At 52.5% G+C, this 18,741-nt stretch overlaps 2 protein-coding genes across 3 annotated transcripts; one reads left to right on the top strand and one right to left on the bottom strand.

Annotated features, from left to right (window-relative positions):
• Positions 1–127: 127 nt before the first annotated feature.
• On the top strand, positions 128–2,866 carry POLR1G (RNA polymerase I subunit G). The gene is made up of 3 exons (XM_061139601.1): positions 128–355; positions 839–980; positions 1,154–2,866. The coding sequence occupies exons 1-3, from the start codon at positions 322–324 to the stop codon at positions 2,574–2,576; spliced, it is 1,599 nt and encodes a 532-aa protein (XP_060995584.1). The 5' UTR covers positions 128–321; the 3' UTR covers positions 2,577–2,866.
• Positions 2,702–16,951, bottom strand: ERCC1 (ERCC excision repair 1, endonuclease non-catalytic subunit). Of its 2 annotated transcripts, none has more exons than XM_061139602.1 (10): positions 16,796–16,951; positions 16,194–16,304; positions 15,013–15,216; positions 11,639–11,742; positions 10,718–10,817; positions 9,645–9,721; positions 4,691–4,790; positions 3,392–3,463; positions 3,092–3,160; positions 2,702–2,809 (listed from the first exon to the last, which is right to left on the bottom strand). In XM_061139602.1, the coding sequence occupies exons 2-10, from the start codon at positions 16,284–16,286 to the stop codon at positions 2,756–2,758; spliced, it is 873 nt and encodes a 290-aa protein (XP_060995585.1). In that variant the 5' UTR covers positions 16,287–16,304; positions 16,796–16,951; the 3' UTR covers positions 2,702–2,755. The 2 variants fall into 2 exon arrangements, with proteins under 2 accessions (XP_060995585.1, XP_060995586.1); XM_061139603.1 differs by lacking the exon at positions 16,796–16,951 and adding an exon at positions 16,663–16,769.
• Positions 16,952–18,741: the final 1,790 nt, after the last annotated feature.

Consider the following 18,741-nt stretch of genomic DNA (forward strand, 5'->3'; position numbering starts at 1 on the left):
GGCAACGTTGGACCAAATCATGTGTGAAACACTGTGGGGATACCCGCCGGGACCTTGTGCGGCTCTAACTCCTCCCCACGCCCCAGACAGCGAATCAGCTGCTTTTTGGAGTAGACTTTCAGTAAAAGATGACTTTTCTCGCTTCGCGGCTGTGTACAAGTGGAAATTTCCCCTAGTTATGCTCAGAGAGAGAGAGAGAGAGAGAGCTCCGAGCGACACCTCCCGCGCTCCCGTGCCACATGGACGCTCCCATACGAGGTCCCACCCCCGTGGTTCCACGTGGTCGGCGGCGGGGCCTGAGTTGCTTGGTCTACCTGAGGCATGGGTCCCGGGATGGCGGGGACCCCGTCCGGCGGTGAGTTGCTTCACGGCGGGCCGACAGGGTGCAGAGAGTTGGCCGGCGGGAGGATAAAGGGGCCCCCTAGAGCGTTCGGACGGAAAAAAGAGACATCCTCTGAGACCGGACCATGCTTCTCACCCCAGTGGCTAAACCTGGAGGAAGTCTAGAAGGGTTTTCCTGGGGAACCCAGAAATGCCTCTTCTCAGCTGCTGCCCCCCGTCTCACTAAAAGAATCTGACGAAGCGGCGAGTGTATCCCCCGGGGGATAGTGGGGACGGGGAGGCATTCAGATAGAGGATATTTGAGAGTCGGGGTGAGGGGGATACTGGTGGGGAGAACTAGAGTTGGGATGGCGGATATAGGCGCGCCTCTGGGGAACAGACAGGAGAGAGGAAAGCCGTGGTAAGAGGATTGGGGCGCTCAAGAAGTTGAGACCAGTAGACTGATAGGCGCCCTGGAGGACTGGACCGGCACAAATGACCAGTTCCCCTTCTGCAGGTGCTGCTCGGTTTTCTTGTCCCCCCAACTTTACTGCGACGCCCCCAGCCTCAGAACACAGTCGCTTCTCTTTGGAGGCATTGACCGGCCCAGATACAGAGCTGTGGCTCATCCAGGCCCCTGTAGACTTCGCTCCAGACTGGTAAGAGGTCCCATGCCAACTCCCGGGAACATTTCTCACCCCAGTGGCTGAACGAGGTGGGGTACTTAAAGGGCCTTTCCTGGGGAACCCAGAAATGCTGCATCTCAACTGCTGTCCCCTGTCCCACCAAAAGAATCTGATCAAGCTTCTGCCCTCCTCTTTTCAACTTTCAGCCTCAATGGGCGACTCGTGCCTCTCTCTGGCTCCCAGATTGTGAAGGGCAAGTTGGCAGGCAAGCGGCACCGCTACCGGGTTCTCAGCAGCAGTGGCCCGGGAGCTGGAGGAGAAGCAACCCTGCTGGCCCCCTCAGCGGAGGCAGGAGGGGGACTCACCTGTGCCCCGGCACCCCAGGGCAGCCTGAGGATCTTTGAGGGTCCCCAGGAATCCCTGACAGGGACTCTGCTGCAGTCCATTCCCACAAGTCCCCCACCACAGATCCCCCCTGGCCTGAGGCCTCGGTTCTGTGCCTTCGGAGGCAGCCCGCCAGTCACAGGGCCTGGGTCAGTCTTGGCCTTAGGGAAGAGGAAAAAGAGAAGACACTTGCCAGAAGCCTCAGTTCCTCAGGAGGCAGTGAATGAGCATGGGGCCCTGGAGGTGGACACAGCTTTGGGGTCCCCAGAGCTGCATGTGGGGAGAAAGAAAAAAAAGCAGCAGCTGAAAGAACTAGAGGTGACAGAGCCATTGGCAACAGAGCCCGTTGCTGAGATGTTGGAGCCTCCGGGAGCACTGTCCCCATCCACCACCAAGAAAAAGAAAAAGAAGCCCAAAGAGTTTGTAGAAATGGTCGAGCCAGAAACAGGGATGCCAGAATCCAAAGAAAAGATGGTGGAGGAGCTAGAACTCATGGTTAAGAGGGAGCCTCTGGAAGAGACAGTCCTGTCCCCCAGAAAAAAGAGAAAGCAGCAGAAGGAGCCAGGAGAGATGGAGCCGGTGGAGGGGACGACGGCTGAGTCTCAGCTGCAGGTGAAGACGGAGCCACAGGAGGAAGCCATCCCACTGCCGTCCTCAAAGAAGAAAAAGGAAAAGAGGTACAAAGGGATGAGGGAGCCAGGGCTGGAGGCGACAGAGCCAGAGGTGAAGCCTCTGGAGCTTGCAGGGGAGGTGATGGAGCCCGAACTGCCACCTGATGTGGAGCCACAGGCTGAGGCAGCTCTGGGATCCCCCAAAAAGAGAAGGAAGAAAGAGAAACAGCAAAATGTGATGATGGAGACAGGGACAGAAGTGGTGGAGCCACAGGCAGAGAGGATGGAGCCCGAGCTGCCAGGTGCTGCTGAGCCTCAGGCAGCTCTAGCATCCATCAAGAAGAAGAAGAAGAAGAAAGAAAGAGGGCATCTAGCGACAGAGCCCGGGACTGAGATGACTGACCCCCAAGGCGAGATGATGGAGCCTGAGCTGCCAGATGAGGGGCAGCCTGAGGCCAGGGCAGATCCAGCATCCACTAAGAAGAGGAAAAAGCAGGGCCAAAAAAGCCAGGTGCCCGAGACAGCATCCCAGGAGGAGATGCCAGAGCCCCTGCTGAATCCCGAGTCTGGGCAGGTGGCTCCCATGGGACAGGAGAGGAAGCGGAAGAAGAAGCCGCAGCAGGATCCCGTGTAAGTGTCCACCGGGGAAACCGATGACTGCAACTCAGACAAGCTGAAGGTGGCCACCTGGGCCATCAGAAAGCGAGAGCAGAGAACCCCCCTCCCACTGACCACACCAGTACACCAGCCAGAGTCTGGGCCAGAAAAAAAAGTGCTTTATTATTACACCGAGGACCTCCTTGGCATCTGGGGTCAGTGGGGCACTTTCAAGAAGGGCTCGTGGAAGACATCAAACAGCCTTCGGGCCTGGAGAGGGGGGAGGAAGAAAAGGAACCGGTCATTAAATGAGCCATTTGTTTGATACATCGGAGTGGGCTTCTGGTTCTTTTTCTCCTGGAGGTGACACTCTGGGGGTGAGGTGAGAAGCAGCCCAATCTAAATTCTATCCCAGACTGGCTGTGTGAGGTTGGGCTGGTCCCCACCCTCTCTGGGCCTTCTGAAACCTCAGAACTTTGGAATCTGAGGTCCCATTTCTTTGGGGCTCCCTCCTGCCCTTAGCCCCTCAAGCCCATTTCCCCATTTCCTTACCTTCTGGGGTCCCAGGCCTGGGCACAAAGACAGATCTTCCCGGGATGCAGCGATGAGCTGTTCCAGAGACTGAGGAAGGTAGGAGCTAGCGGTCAGGGGAGGTGAACCCAAAACCTCCCCTGCCCCCAGCTGCTTGGTGGGGGTACAATATTCCTGGAGGACAGGGAGATCCTGCAGGGACCGGGGGAGGCAGGAAGGATGAGGAGAGGGGACTGGGAGGTAGAAGGAAATAGGTGGGCAGCTTCCTCGAAAAGCAAAGTGTGTAGAAATGTCAACTGGCACAAGGGAATTGTTCCTCACCCCAAAAGTAGTCAGGAGGGTCTGACTGTCCGTTTTGTTGACTGATTTGACGGTGGTCAGACATTCAGTCACCTGTAGGGAAAGGAGAGAGGAGGGCAGAGGTAGGAGAAGAAAGAAAAACAAGACTGAGCCTGTGAGGGCAGCACTGGGTCACTGCTGTATCCCTAGGCTGCTCTGCATGCAGGAAGCGCTCAGTAATGCTTTGGGGGTGTGTTTTTTGATTATGTGTTTTGATGATTAAAAGGTCATCTCAGAGTGATCCCCAACTCGCTGAGAGGGTGCTGGTCATGGGATGAGAAGATAAAAGTCATTTATCTTGAGCTGGTTCTGCCCTGGGGAAGACTGTAGGCTCTGAAGTTGGACCGGAGTTCAAAACCAGGCCCCACTGCCTTCTCCCTGTGAGACCCTGGACATAGGAACTGACCTCTCTGGGCCTACGTTTTCAAGCAAATGGGGGTTCTCACAACACCCTGCACAAGGGTGGCTGGGGGCATCCTCCATTACCCTATCGTTGGAACCCCAGTTCAGTCCATTCAGCAAATATTCTCTGAGCACTCCCTGAGTGTCTGGTGGTGCTGGGCACCCAGCAGGTCTTAGACAAACCAAGCCTGCCCTCCTGGAGTTCCTAGTCCACTGTGAGAGGCAGATCAGTTCCAGACACAGTGACCCAGACAGGCAGGGCTGAGGGAGCCCAGTGCGGGCACTTGACCTGATCTGGGGATCCCGGAAGACTTCCTGGAGAAAGAAGCATTGGAGCTGAGACAGGGGAAAGACCAGACCAGGCAACTAATCCACAAAGGAACAGGATGGACACAGCAGTGACCGAATGAGGAGGCAGGGGCTAGATGGGGCTGCCGGGTCAAACAGGCAGGACCTTGGAGAGTGTGGTGAGGGCACCGGGGAGCCATGGGACGGTTTTGGTGTTTGTTTATTTGCTTGATATTTATTTATTTGGCTGTGCCAAGTGTTGTGTCATGCAGGAGGTTTAGTTGTGGCTCTCAAACTCTTAGCTGTGGCGTGTGGGATCTAGTTCCCTGACCAGGATTGAACCCAGGATCTCTGCCATTGGGAGCTCGGAGGCTTAGCCACTGGACCAGCAGGGAAGTCCCCACCCAAGGGTTTTGAGCTGAAGAAAGCAGGCTTAGGAAGACCCTGCTAGCTGCTGTTGGGGCAGAAGTGATTGGAAGCTGAGGGTGGGGTTGGGTGGGGGGGAGAGGTGTGACTTCAGATCAGGACTGCAGCTCAGAACCCCAGAAGGAGCTGGGGGGAGGCCCAGGCAGGGAGGGGAGGGTGCCTCACCCGGGAAACAAAGTCCTGCTCCAGTTTCTCCATCAGGAGATCGGCTGGCTTCTGCTCGTAGGCCTTGTAGGTCTCCAGGTACCGCCCGGCCTCCTCGGGGCTGGGGTGAGACATTCAGGTCAGGGGAAGAGGGCAGGGAAGTCATGTTTTACATTAATTTCATTTGCCGATGCTAGAATTCCAAACTCATATAGCAAAATGAATGTTCTCAACTTTGCCTGAATGTCCCCTGGTGGTAACCCTGCTGGGCAGGCGCATTTTGACAGGTCTTTTCTAAGACGTGTGGCTAAGGGCAACAGTTTGGGAGCCTGACCAGTGGGGTTCAGGCCCCACTTCCCACCTGAGTTACCCTGGGCCAACAATTTTCATCTCTCTGGACCTTGGTTGCCTCACCTGTCAAGTGGGGTGGATGCTAAGTTCTAAGTGTTAGAATCGCTCAGTCATTTCCGACTCTTTCCCACTCTATGGACTGTAGCCCACTAGGCTCCTCTGTCCATGGGATTCTCTAGGCAAGAATACTGGAGTGAGTTGCCATACTCTTCTCCAGGGAATCTTCCTGACCCAGGGATTGAACCCCGGTCTCTGCATTGCAGGCATATTCTTTACCGACAGCCACTACGGAAGAGGGGTGGATGCTAATGACAATTAAACAAGTCCACACTCCTAAGTGACATGCCTGGCACTTAGAAGCCTAGTTGCGAAATGTTAGCTATTCTGGGAGGGAGGTTTTATATGCAGTGCACCTTCAAAAGGAAAGTTCTAGAAGCTGACTGCTGCAACTAACCTCACAGTCACCATTCATGTTTCCATTAGGCACTGGGTTTTTCTGACGTGTAATTAACTGTCTCAAAAGTAGCTGAAACAACTAAATCACGAAACGGGCCTGTCTGTGTGCGTAATAGAGGAACTCAAGTTTATTCACACCAGGAAAAAGCTGGCCTTTTTCCTCAAGTGTCTGTCTTGAGGCATTTTCTTAGCCTTCAAAGTCTAGCTAGAGGACAATGTTTGTTGATTAAACACTGATTTATATTCTCAAAAGAAAACTCATTTTTCTAATTCTGTGTCTTTCTGTGGGCTTTGTTGCTTTTGCTCTAGGCGCAGAGGGGACTGTTATTGTTCTTAATCATTTGGTCAGGACATGCTGTGTCCACTTCTCACTTTCACTTTTGTTCCCCAGTACAATCAGGACATTCTTCCACATCGGAAGACAGAGCGCGACCCCATTTACTTTTTAAAAAACAGTTATGTCCTCATTTGGCTGTGCCGGGTCTTAGTTGCAGCAGGCAGGATCTTCAGTTGCAGCAGGTGGTATTTAGATCCCTGACTAGTTCAGGGATCGAACCTGGGCCCCTGCCTTGGGAACACGGAGTCTCAGCCACTGAAGCACCAGGTAAGTCCCTCGACCCCATTTACTTAATGGGTCCCAAATATTCCCTAGTTTGGATGTAAAGACATGGGAAATATTCCCCGGGTGGGGGCCTAGCTGCATTCCAGGCACTGTCCAAAGCCCTTTATCTTCAGAAGCTTCTGGGCTCTCTTGAGAGATCTTGTAAGGCAGCTATTTGCAATCCATGACAATGGAGGGGGAAACAGACAGTGGGGTTAAGTCACTTGCCCAAGATCACACAGCCGGGCTCCCCACACTCCACTGTGCTACTTCCCACAGTAAAGAGAGAGCAATTTTTCATACTTGCTTCTGTTTTTATATATAACTAATACATAAATGCACTTTTCTAAGTAGTCAAAAAGTATAGCAGTAACACACCCCTAGGGAGGGCACAGAATGACAAGTACGTTTACCCTTTGGCCTCAAAACCCATCCCTGGGGTTGGGGGCAGTAGTGGGAGTGTTCCTGTAACAGCAAAACCCTGGGAATCAGCCAAGTGTCCACCAATACAGGGCTACAGGTAGAATACTACGCAGCTGAAAAAGAATGTGGATTCAGACAGTCAGTAGTAAAGAGATAGCAAATGAACTACCAAGATGTGAAAAGACGTGGAGGGGAACTTCCCTGGTGGTCCAGTGGCTAAGACTCCACACTCCCAATGCAGGGGCCCCAGGTTTTGATCACTGATCAGGGAACTAGATCTCACATACAACTAAGAGTTTGCATCCTGAACTAATTATCCCACATGCTTCAACTAAAAGAACCTGCATGCCATAACTAAGATCCCATACAGACAAATGAATTAAAAAAAAAAAAAAAAAGACATGGAGAAACCACAGAAGCCAGTCTGAAAAGGCCTCTACGAGCTAACAGAAAATATATACTGGTCTCTGTCCCTGTTTCTGACACAGCGCTCCAAACCCCCATAAATTCCCAAGTGATAAGATCACCAAGGGCTTCTTCTGTTCCACAGAGGTGACCTTGGGTGGCTCCTAGATGGGGGGCTGGTGACTGGAAAGTCCAAGCCAGCATTAGAAGCTTGGAATTTCCCACCCCACCCCCGATCCTCCAGAGGGGAGAGGGGCTGGAAATGGAGTTAATAAGTGATCATGCCTATGTGAGAAGCCGCCATAGAATCTCAACACTAATCCTGGGACTGAGGGAGCTTCCAGGCTGGCAAACACATCCACACCGGGAGGGTGACACACTCCCAGCTCCCTGGGGACAGAAGCTCCTGTGCTCAGGACCCTCGCAGACCTTGCCCTGTGTACCTCTTTGTATCCTTTAGTGTATCCTGTAATGGACTGGTAAATGTAAGTGTTTCCCAGAGTCCTGAGAGCCGTGCTAGTAAAATAATCAAACCTGAGGAAGGGTCATTAGAGGTCTTGACCTGCAGCCGCTGTTCACAGCACAGGTGATTGCCTGGGCTTGCGACTGGCGCCCGCAGCGTGCGTGGGATGGGGCAGCTGTAAGAGCCATAACCTGGGGGATCCGACCTTACCTCCAGGAAGAGAGTGTCAGAACTGAGCTAAACCTGAGGGGTGAAGGAGGCTCACAGGGTGAAGAGCTGCGTTAAAGAGTATGGCTGTTTTCTGCTTTAATCACCAGTCAGGTCTCCTGCTAACCAAGCATGCAGGTGCCTGTTTCTTGACGTTTTCACCAAATTAATGGGTGAAAAATAACACCTCGTTCTTCGAAAATTGACATTTCCTGACAAGCTGCTTGGCTGACAGTTTTTTCATATCTTCTTGACAACATGCTTTAGACTTAAAATCAGGCTTTTTTTTTGGCAGCACTGCATGGCTTGCAGCATTTCAGTTCCTCAACCAGGGACTGAACCCAGGCCACCGCAGTGAAAGACCAGGACCCCCTCACCACTAGGCCACCAGGGAGCTCCTGGGCTATTTTTCTTACCGATCTGTAGGAGGTCCTTTCTATATATAAATACATAATACATGTTTAAATACATTCCTGTGAATATAAACATTTAAATATTTTGAACTGTATAAATATAACATTTACATGTAAACATATAAATTAGGGATCTTACGACATCCCTGGTGGCACAGTGGATAAGAATCCGTCTGCCAATGCAGGGGACACAGGTTAGATCCCTGGTCCAGGAAGATTCCACCTGCCTCGGAGCAACTAAGCCTGAGCACCACAACTACTGAGCCTGAACTCTAGAGCCCAGGAAATGCAACTACCGAAGGGCCTGTGAGCCGCAGCTACTGAAACCCGGGCACCCTGGAGCCTGTGCTCCGCAACAAGAGAAGCCACTGCTCGCCACAACTAGAGAAAGTCTGTGAACAGCAACGAAGACCCAGGACAGCCAAAAACAAACACATAAATAAAGTTTCCTTAAAAAAGCAAAAGTAAATTAGGGATCTTAAGTCTTTTTGTCACTTATAGCAAGTATCTCCTCTTAGTGCATCACTTGTCTTTTAACTTTGTCTAGAGTATCTCTTACTATCCAGCAGTTCAAAATTTTAATTTTTTCAAATCAGCCAGCCTTTTCCTTTATGGCTTTTGGGTTTTCAGTATTGCTTTGAAAGACTTTCCCAGAACAAGAACATTATATATATATATGAACGTCAAAGTCGCTCAGTCATGTCCAACTCTTTGTGACTGCATGAACTATATACAGTCCATGGAGTTCTCCAGGCCAGAACACTGGAGTGGGTAGCTGTTCCCTTCTCCAGGGGATCTTCCCAACCCAGGGATTGAACCAGGGTTTCCTGCATTGCAGGTGGATTCTTTACCAGCTGAGCCACCAGGGAAGTCATATTCATATATATATATATATATATATATGTGTGTGTGTGTGTGTTTGTGTGTGTATATATATATATATGTATATATATGATTTCTTATACTGTTACTGTAGTTTTTCTTTTTGTGTCTGTAATCATCAAGATTTCGTTCTGATTATGGTGTGAGGAAGGGATCTCTTTTCCCTGTGGAGAACCAAGCAAAATGGTTTTTATAAACCTAGACTTGGAATTAATTGTTCAGCCAGGTTTAACGTCTAACTCATAAGTACCTAGCATGGTCCTGGGAATTTGATCTATGTCACCTTCTTTTGTGCCTACAACTGTAAGAAAGACATGAAGACCCTGTTTTACAGGTAAAGAAATTGAAGCCCAGGGACTTTCCTGGTGGTCCAGTGGTTAAGAATCCGCCTATCAATGCAGGGGCCGTGGATTTGATACCTGGTCGGGGAACGAAGATCCCACGTGTCTCAGGGCGACTAAGCCTGTGTGCCACAACTACTGAGCCTGTGAGCTCACGAGCCCGTGCTCACAGCAAGAGAAGCCACCGCAGTGAGAGGCCCACGCGCCACAGCTAGCGAGCCGCCCCTGCTCGCTCCATCGCTGCAAGTAGAGAAAGCCCGTGCACAGCAACGAAGACCCAGCACAGCCAAAAATAAACAAAATATTTTAAAAAAGAAATTGACTGGACCAGGCTCACACAGGGCATTCCTGGGAGGACAAAGGAAGGTTTGGGGGTGGAAGCGGGGAGAACTCTCGGGATGGAACCTGACCTGAGGGGGAGCCTCCGTCTCACCTCCAGGCCAGGATCAGGGTGCAGTCGGCCAGGACACACATCTTAGCCAGCTCCTTGAGGGCCTGCTGAGGATCTTTCTGAGAGAAGAAAACCAGAATGAGGGATCTTGGAGAAAGCAAGGAGTTAAAGAGTCTTAAAAGCTGAGCACCTTAGGAAGCCAAGAGCCTTTCACTCAACTGATGCTCCCTATTCTCCAATGGGGTGCCTGACCTGGGCGGGGCAGTCCCAGGACCCAGCAGTGACCAGGCCAGCTCTGACTCTGCCTTCTGGGGACTCACAGTCTGACGAGGGGGACAGACCCATCCCTAGACAGTGATGACCCAGAGTGCCCAGGGCTGAAGTGGAGAAGCCAGAGGAGCATCTGTCGTACCTGGAGGATCAGGGAGAGCTTCCTGGAGGAGGGGACATCTGAGCTGGGACCTGAAGGAGGATGAGCAGTGAGGGTAACAAAGGACAGTGGAAAAGGGAATTTCAGATGGGAACAGTGTGCAAACGAAGGGAAGGGAGAAAGGGCTTGAGGAAATAAAATTCACTGCTATGAGATGGAAGATGTGAAATGAAAGGCTGATCTTTGGAAGCTGAGAGATGAGCTGGGAGAGTAGGGCAGGGATTGGGTCATGCAGGGCTTCACAGAGGGCACTGGGGGGCTATGGGGGGTTTGGACCTCAGATCTGTGTGCTTAAAGAGCCCTCCGCTTGCAAAGGAGCAAAGCTGGAGGCCACGAGATGAGAAGAGGCTGGGGCAGAGACCCAGGCAGGAGAAGCAAGGGCCTGGATCAGGGTGGGGCTGCAAGGACAGACAGAAAGAAACAGGTTCAAGAAGTATTTAGGTGGCAGAGGGCTGGGCCTGGTTGAAGAGGGGGTGGTGCGTGCGGAAGGAGGAGATAGGTAATCTGACCACCCCAACTCCTCGCCAACACAGGTTGCAGCTCAGATGCAAGAAACTCCCCACTGAGGTTCCGACTTGTGTTCCTCCTTGGAAAGGACTCAACACCCACCTGGCCACCAGGAGGTCCAAGGCTCCCCATTTCACAGATGGGGACACTGAGGCCCGGGGGAGTGACCCCTGCTTACCACGTCCACCTGGACGAGCAGGACCCGCAGGGCATAGTTCTTCCCTAGGCTCTGCAGCCGCTGGTGGATGTAGTCTGGGTGGAGGTTGTGGTAGCGGAGGCTGTGAGGTGGGGGGAGAGAGAGAGGGGTTGGGAGGTCTCTGGCTGAGACACCCCAGACGCCCTCCTTCCCTCTGGCTGGAGGGCTTGGAGAATGAGGCAGACAGGCTTGCCAGGGTCTGAGGCTCAGAGAGGTTCAGTGACTTGCCCAAGGTCACCCTTCAAGAAGGGATCACAGTGGGGACTGGCAGTGAGGGCTGCCTGGCTCTGGCTCCCTGGAAGGGTGGACCCCCGGATTCTTCACCAAGGAAGAGAAGACCTCTGGGTTTCGGGTGGAGCACAGGAGACCCTAGAGACCATTCGTTCCCGGGGGGTTAGGGTCACGGGGCACTGCACAGCTGGTCTGGGGAAGCAGGGCCCACCTACCCGCCCCCAGGGCTGCCTGCTTTGGCCTCTGAGGGTGCTGGCAGGGAGGGGTGGGACAGCTTTGCCACCCAGGAACAAAGGGGCGTCTCTGCCCAGCAGCCACCAGCTCCATATCCCACAGGGAGGACAGGAACTTAAGAAGTTTAACTTCCCGTCTGGCTCTGTCCGGAGAAGGGCCCCCAGGAGTGGAGGGTGGAAACTTGTTTAACTGGTGAAGGATACAGAAACCTTGGCTCCAATCTGAGGGTCCACAACATGAGGCCCCCTCCTCCCTCAGATGCAGGAGTTCGGGCCCCCAGCCTCTCCTCCCTCGGACCCGGGACCTCAGCTCTCATTCTGGTCACTTGCGGGCCAAGATCCCTGCCTTCTCCACAGGGTCACACAGAGGCCCAGAGGTGACAGGGCCTGCCCGGAGGTCTCCCCACTCCCAACAGCCCAGAACACCCAGAGCACTCACCTGAGGAAGAGGGCACAGGTGCTCTGGCCCAGCACGTAGTCGGGGAGCACGTCCCCGAACTCCCAGGGCACGTTGCGCACGAACCTCAGCACTGGGTTGCCCCTCTGGGCGGAGGGAGGAGCAAAGCCGTTAGCGGGGGGCCCTGGGACCACCCCACCCAGCGCCACCCCAGGGCCGTCCTCCCACCGCTGCTCCACCCCTCCCCACCCTCCTCCTGCTTAGCACCGGGGGTTCCCCAGCTCTGCTCTCCTCCTCTCCCCAGACACCCCCCTCCTCAGCCTGGAATGTTCTAGGTGCTCTGGCCTAGGCCCCTCCTCCCCGGCCCTGTTCTTTAGTCGCTTCAGTTGTAGCCTGGCTTCTCCGGTGGATTTTCCAGGCAAAAATACCGGAGTGGGTGGCCAATTCCTTCTCCAGGGGATCTTCCTGACCCAGGGATGGAACTCACGTCTCCTGCATTGGCAGGTGGATTTTTTACCACTGAACCACCAGGGAAGCTGCCCCTGGCCCTCAGCCTTAACCAAAGGGTCCCTGGATCTCCCCCAGCCCCAGCTTACGTGTCCTGTGGCCCACTGGACACCTACCTTACTGGCCCCCGTACCTGCTCCCCCTCCCAGCCCCAACTCAGGGATGGCCCCACCATCCAGAGACCCAGGGCTTCCCTCTCCCTCCCCTCCCCCAAGTGGGACACTGAGCTTCTAAGCATCCCCCAGAAATGCTTCCCTGTCCAGTGCCACGGCTCCCACCCCACCTCCTCCTGGTCCCCTGCCCCTCCTGGCTACCCTCCAAACAGGAGCCAGACAGCTCTTCCTAAAGCACAAACCTGCCCTTCCCTGCTCTAAGCCCTGCTGTGGCTCCCCAGTGCCCTCAGGAGGAAGCTCCTCACAGTGCCTGTGACCCCCCACCCTGGCGTCTGCTGAGCAGACGCCTCCCTCTAAATACCCCCTCACACTCTACTCTGCAGCCCAGGATGGAAATACTCTGAGCAAGTCAAGCACCGATCTATTTATAGGTATCTGAGAACCCACTTTGTGTCTAAGTCTGACCAAGAAGACACAGATCCCGGCCGCTGTGGGGGACACAGACATTAAACAGAAGCATCTTGGGGGACTTCCCTGGAAGCTCAGTGGTAAAGAATCCACCTGCCAATGCAGGAGATGTGGGTTCGATCCCTGGTCTGGGAAGATCCCATATGCTGTGTATCAGCTAAGCACATGCGCCACAACTGCAACCATCAAGCCTGCGCTCTCCAACAAGAGAAGTCACCAGAATGGGACGCCCGCGTATCGCAACTAGAGAGTAGCCGCCACTTCCCACAACTCGAGAAAGCCCGTGTGCAGCAACAAAGATCCAGTACAGTGCCCTCCAAAAAAGCAGCTGGGGGATGAACATGTAATCATCAAGTAACGTGGAATTCGGCTCGAATGAAGGTGTGGGATCTGCTCTTGTGGGGGGAGGAGGGGTGGTGTGTGGTCAGAGAAGCTGGGGTGGGAAGGGTCTGCAGCCCTGGGGCATCTCGACCTGAGACGCCAGGAGCCGTGGAAGGGCTTTGGGTAAGGGAGAGGCGGGATCCGATTTGAATTTTTAAAGGATCGTTCTGTCCACTTCCCACCCTCCTAGAATGGCCAAAATCCAAAAAACCAACAATGATGAGTGGGGAGGATATGGCAGAAATGCAATCTTCATCCATGGCGGGTGGGAACATAAAGTGGTGCAGTCTTTTAGAAGACAGTTTGGGGGTGCCTGAGAAAGTTAAACACAGCATTGCCACATGACCCAGCTAATCTACACCTAGATAAATACCCAAGAGAACTGGAAACATGTCCACACAAACAATGGTACCTAAATGTTCACAGCAGCATTTTCACAATCAATGAAAAGTATAAACCCAAATGTATATACCCAGTATATACCTAGGGTATAAAACCCAAATGTATATACTTAGGATATACCTCTAGGTATATCCTAGAGGCGGAATTGCTGGGCCATATGGTAACTCTATGTTTAAACATTTGAGGAACTACCAGACTGTTTTCCAATGTGGCCGCACCGTTTCATATTCCCACCAGCAGTGTACGGGGATTCCGGCTCCTCCCCACCCTTGGTATTGTCTATCCTTTAGATTCGCGCCGTCCTAGTGGGTATAAGTGGTGTCTCATTGTGGTTTTTGCTCCCTGATGGCTCACAATTCTGAGCATCGTTTCATGTTCTTGGATCTTACTGCTATCTTCATGTACTGCTGCTCTCTCCCTCTGGAAGGCCAGCCCTGTCAATGACAGAGGCTTTATCTCCTGTCCCCAGAGCCTAGAACAGCATCAGGTAAACTCTGACCACCTATGTGGATTATAAGTGGCTCAGAGCGGTTAAGTCACTTGCCCAAGAAGACACAGCTGCAATGTGGCAGAGCAGGACTCAAACTCGGGCCTGTGTTCAATAGTTTTTTAATAAATGGACAAAACTGGGGTCAGGAGACATAGCTGCATGAATACAGTCACACCCCCAACCAGAACAGGTGGGGCAGGACTTTCCTGGTGATCCAGGGTTTAAGATTTTGAGCTCCTAAAGCAGGGGGCCTGGGTTCGATCTTTGGTCAGGGAACCAGATCCCACCTGCTGCAACTAAGATCTGGTGCACCCAAATAAATATGTATATAAATATCATTTTTTAAAAGAGTTGGGGCATTATGGACTGAATGTCTGTGTCTCCCCAAAATTCATAGGCCAAATTCTAGCCCCCAATGTGATCATACGTGCTGTGTGCCACGTTACTTCAGTCCTGTCCAATTCTGCGCGACCCCATGAGCTGTAGCCCTCCAGGCTCCTCTGTCCATAGGATTCTCCAGGCAAGAATACTACAGTGGGTTGCCCTGCCCTCCTCCAGGGGATCTTTCCAGCGCAGGGATTGAACCTGCGGCTCCTGCATTGCAGGCAGATTCTTTATTAGGAGGTAAAGGCAGGTGATAAGGTCATGAAGGCGAAGTGTCATGAATGGGATTAGTGTTTTTATAAAAGAGACTCCAGGAGTTCCTCGCCCCTTCTGAAGCTGTGAGGACACAGTGAGAAGACAGCTGGCTATGAACCAGGAAGCGGGTCCTCACTAGACATGGAACCTGCCAGCACCTTGATCTTGGACTTCCCAGCCTCCAGAACTGTGAGAAATAAATGTTCACTGTTTAAGCCACTAGTCTATGGTATTTGTTAGAACAGCCCGAAAGGACTAGGACATGGGACATCCTCAACCCACACACACTAGCTGAATGGATGACTGGAGCTGTTGAGAGCACAACAGGTGGAACTCAGACCTTCCTTGCCAACCAGAAAGCCCTTGCATTTCCCACCAGAAAGTCCAAAGTCCCACTTCTCCATCCCCGTCCTCACCTGCCGGGGGCTCACAATGATGCTGTTGGATTTTGCTCCTGGTTTGGGGGCCTCTCCTGCCAGGGGTTCTGGCCCCACAGGGCGTGTGGCTTCAGCCCTGCCTGGAGGTCCAGAGAGGGCGTACTCAGCGTAGGTCTGAGGGCCTGGCGGGGGTGAGGTCTCCACGGTGGGCAGGCTCCGTGTGGATCTGAATAAAGGCTTGGCCTGTGGGAAGAGATGTGAGTGGGCTTGCAAAGTCTGAATCCAGCCACTTCTTCCTACCTCCTCCGCCACTACTACCCTGGTCCCAACCACCTTCTCTCCCTTGGGCCACTGCAGTCACTTCCTCTCCAGTTCCCTCATTGGCCTTTATCTCCTGGTCTGCTCCCCACACTGAGTCAGACCATGTCCCTCCTCTGCTCTGAGCCCTGAGCTGGCTCCTGCCTTAGAGTAAAAGCCGAAGCTGTCACCACAGCCCTCCAGACTTTTAAAGAGCTGTCCCTACCCCTCAGCCTCAGGGATCTCACTTTCTATCTCCTCCCCCCTGGTTTTCTCTACTCCAGCCCCACTGGCCTTCTTCCTGCCCTAAAATGCATCAGGTTTTCTCTGACCTCAGGGCCTTTGCACTGGCTGTTCCTTCCACCCCCATATCACAAAGCTTGCTCCCTCACCTCTTTCACATCTCAGCAAAAGCATCATCTCCTCCAAGAAGCCCTCCCTTGACTGTTCTATATATAAAGTATCTCCCATCACACCCTATATCCTTAGCTTACTTTCTTTTTCTTCATAGCACATAGGTGGCAGCCTTAGCACCAGCCAATTGTGTTCCTGTGGGGTTGAGAATTCAGTGCTGCCAGATCCTTTATTTACCAAAAAATGTTAGATGTGCAGACTTATTTTAAAATCGTAAAACCTTCCAATTCTTACAGTTCAGCAATAAATTCATGCTTTTGCAGAACCAAGGTGCTGACCACGTGAAACGTTCCAGAACTAGTCCCCTTGGTGCCGGTTCTCTAACTCTGCCTTAGCCCTCCTATGACATTTTACAGATAGGGAAACTGAGGCCTGCATAAGTCAAAGGACTGTTTTCTCAAGGTGACCCAGGCCCCAACATTTCCTAACCACACTGAGGTCCTACAGGCCCCTTCCTCCTAACCAAGCCCCCCACGCCTCTCTGCGGTTCCCGCATCTCCTCGTCCTACCCCAGGAGGAGGGACCACACCCTCGTCCATAGGAATGAGGAATTTCTTCCTTGTGGGTGGGCCGGCGGGCTTTTGCACTGCCTCTTCATCCATCGCAAGCTCCTCTGGGGCCTGAAAATGAAGATGTGGTGTTGGGAGCCAATGAGACATCGGCATTCCCCAGCAGGAACTCACCACCCCGCCCCCCCCCCAGTTACAGTCGCCCCCCGCCCCCCGCAAAAAAAAATCCCAGGGCTTGATAGCGTCCAGCTCCAGACACCCAGGGAGGGAGCTCGGTTCTATAAGGCCCCGCCCCAACCAGCCACCACCTCCGGCTTGCCCCGCCCCTTACGGGTCCACACTTTCCACTCGCCACGCCCTCCAGGGCCCCAACCTTCTTTTCTCCCGCCCTCACAGTTCCCCACCTTCCGTTGGCCAGGCCCGACCACTGTCCCCAACCATCCGTCCGCCCCGCCCCCAGGGCTCGCACCTGGATGCCTTCCCCTCGCTCCACCTCCTCAATCGCTGTACCGATTGATTGGCAGCTGCCAATCGCCACCGGCAATCTCCACCCCCGACCCCTCTTGCCCTAGCCCGGCTGTCTTAGCTCCCCGAGGACCCACCTCCTCTCCGGGCCGCGAGGAAAAGACCGAAGGGAGATAGAGGTTTCCCACCGCCCCCGCGGCCAGCGCGGCCCCAGGCTCGCCGCACTTCCGGCCTCTCTAGCCCTGTAGCCCGCTCCCGACGTTCCCCAAGAGAGTAGTGTAGAGGGGCGGTCCCCGCGCAGCTCTCTATGGTCCTGGAGGACTGCAGCTCTCTAGGGTCCTGAGGTTTGGGTTGGAGACAGCTGTCGCCCTGTCGCCCTGAGCGTCTTGGGTTGCCAAGACGTTTGATTTCAGTGCCCTATTGAACGCCTCTAGTGTGCCCGGGCTCTGGGCAAGGCTTAAAGGAGAAGAGATGGCAGGATATCAAACTAGGTTCCTTCTCTCAATACAGACTTGGGTTTGAATCCCAGTTCTGTCATTGACTTGGCCTCAGTTTCCCCGTTCACTCATTCTTTAATTCCACATATGATCCCCGAGTGCCTCCTTTGTTCCCAGCTCTGTGCGAGGCACTGCTAGTGTCACAGTGGTGACCAAGGATAATGACAGCCCCTCTCTGCTCTCCTGGAGCTCACAACGCATTCGGAGAGACAGATCTGTTCCTCAACAGGGGCGACCCAGAGTGGGCAGGGCTCGATAGGAGACCCCAGAGGGCCAGGGAGCGGGGTGCGGACAGGGACACCTAATCCAGCCCCAGGGCCAGGAAGAGCTTCCTAGAGGAAGGGACATCTGAGCAGAGACCTGGGTGATGAGTTAGTATTAGTCATTTCCTGAAAGATCGAATCACACTGTTCCAACTTGTAACTCTCTGATTACTAAGAAGAGAGAACATTTTTTCGTGAGTTTATTGCCCTTAAATATTTTGTTTTCTGTGACTTGGTTGCTCATATCCTTTGCCCATTTTTAAAATGGGGTTGTATGCCTTTTTTATTACTATTAATTTGCAGGAGTGCTTTATGAGTTCCAATCCTGTTAGTCAGTTACATATATTCCAAACATTTCCTCCTAGTTTGCATTTTATATTTTAACTTTATCTATTTATGTTCCTCACACAGAAGTTCTTAGTGTTTATGTGCACCTATTTATCAATCTAGTCTATCCTGACTTTTGGTATGTTTAAGAGGCCATACCCAGCATCACACCAGGTGATGCTGGTGGTAAAGAACCCACCTACCAATGCAGGAGACATAAGAGACATGGGTTCAATCCTCTGGGTCGGGAAGATCCCCTGGAGGAGGGCATGGCAACCCACTCCAGTTTTCTTGCCTAGAGAATCCCATGGACAGAGAAGCCTGGCAGGCTACGGTCCATAGGGTTGCAAAGAGTCGGACACAATTGAAGTGACTTGGCATGAAGGCATGCATATCCCAAAGTCATAAATATAGGCTATCATTTTTTTAAATACTTTCCTAGTTTTGATTTTCTTTCTGTGTTGAATCCACATGAGACTTATTTTTGAACATGTGTTAAGGTAGGAATTTATGATGGATATAGACAGTTATCCCAGTACCATTAATTTTATTATTATTATTTTAAATTTATTTCTTTGTGCAGGGTCTTAGTTGCATAACTCAGGATCTTCTATCTTCATTGTGCTGTGTGAGATCTAGTTCCCCATCCAGGGCCCCCTACATTGAGAATGTGGAGTCTTAGCCACTGAACCATCAGGGAAGTCCCCAACACCATTTATTTGAAAAGGCAGTTCTGGGAATTCCCTGGCAGTCCAGAGGTTAGGAATTGGCGCTTTCATTGCTGGGATCCAGATTCCATCCCAGGTCGGAGAACTAAGATACCACAAGCCTCACTGCCAAACAGCTAAAAAAGAAAAAATGAGAGAGAGAGAGAGAGAAAGTCAGTCCTTTTCCCTGGTTTTTGATATTCCACTGTTGTCATCTGTCAAATTCCCGTATATCCACAGGTTGATCTCTGACATTTCTATTATACTTCATTGATCTCTAAATCTGCTT

This window comes from Dama dama, chromosome 4 (genome assembly GCF_033118175.1).
Source record: "Dama dama isolate Ldn47 chromosome 4, ASM3311817v1, whole genome shotgun sequence".
Classification (NCBI taxonomy): Eukaryota; Metazoa; Chordata; class Mammalia; order Artiodactyla; family Cervidae; genus Dama; species Dama dama.

What these genes read in the sequence shown, in the direction of transcription:
- ERCC1 (XM_061139602.1), bottom strand. Translation starts at nt 16,286, where the DNA reads ATGGATGAAGAGGCAGTGCAAAAGCCCGCCGGCCCACCCACAAGGAAG. An exon ending in AGCAGGACTTTGTTTCCCGG is followed by an intron (nt 3,464 to 4,690) that starts GTGAGGCACCCT and finishes CTTTCCCTACAG; the next exon opens with GTGACTGAATGTCTGACCAC. An exon ending in CCCTCCTGACTACTTTTGGG is followed by an intron (nt 3,161 to 3,391) that starts GTGAGGAACAAT and finishes TACCTTCCTCAG; the next exon opens with TCTCTGGAACAGCTCATCGC.
- POLR1G (XM_061139601.1), top strand. Translation starts at nt 322, where the DNA reads ATGGGTCCCGGGATGGCGGGGACCCCGTCCGGCG. An exon ending in GGCGGGGACCCCGTCCGGCG is followed by an intron (nt 356 to 838) that starts GTGAGTTGCTTC and finishes CCCCTTCTGCAG; the next exon opens with GTGCTGCTCGGTTTTCTTGT. An exon ending in GTAGACTTCGCTCCAGACTG is followed by an intron (nt 981 to 1,153) that starts GTAAGAGGTCCC and finishes TTCAACTTTCAG; the next exon opens with CCTCAATGGGCGACTCGTGC.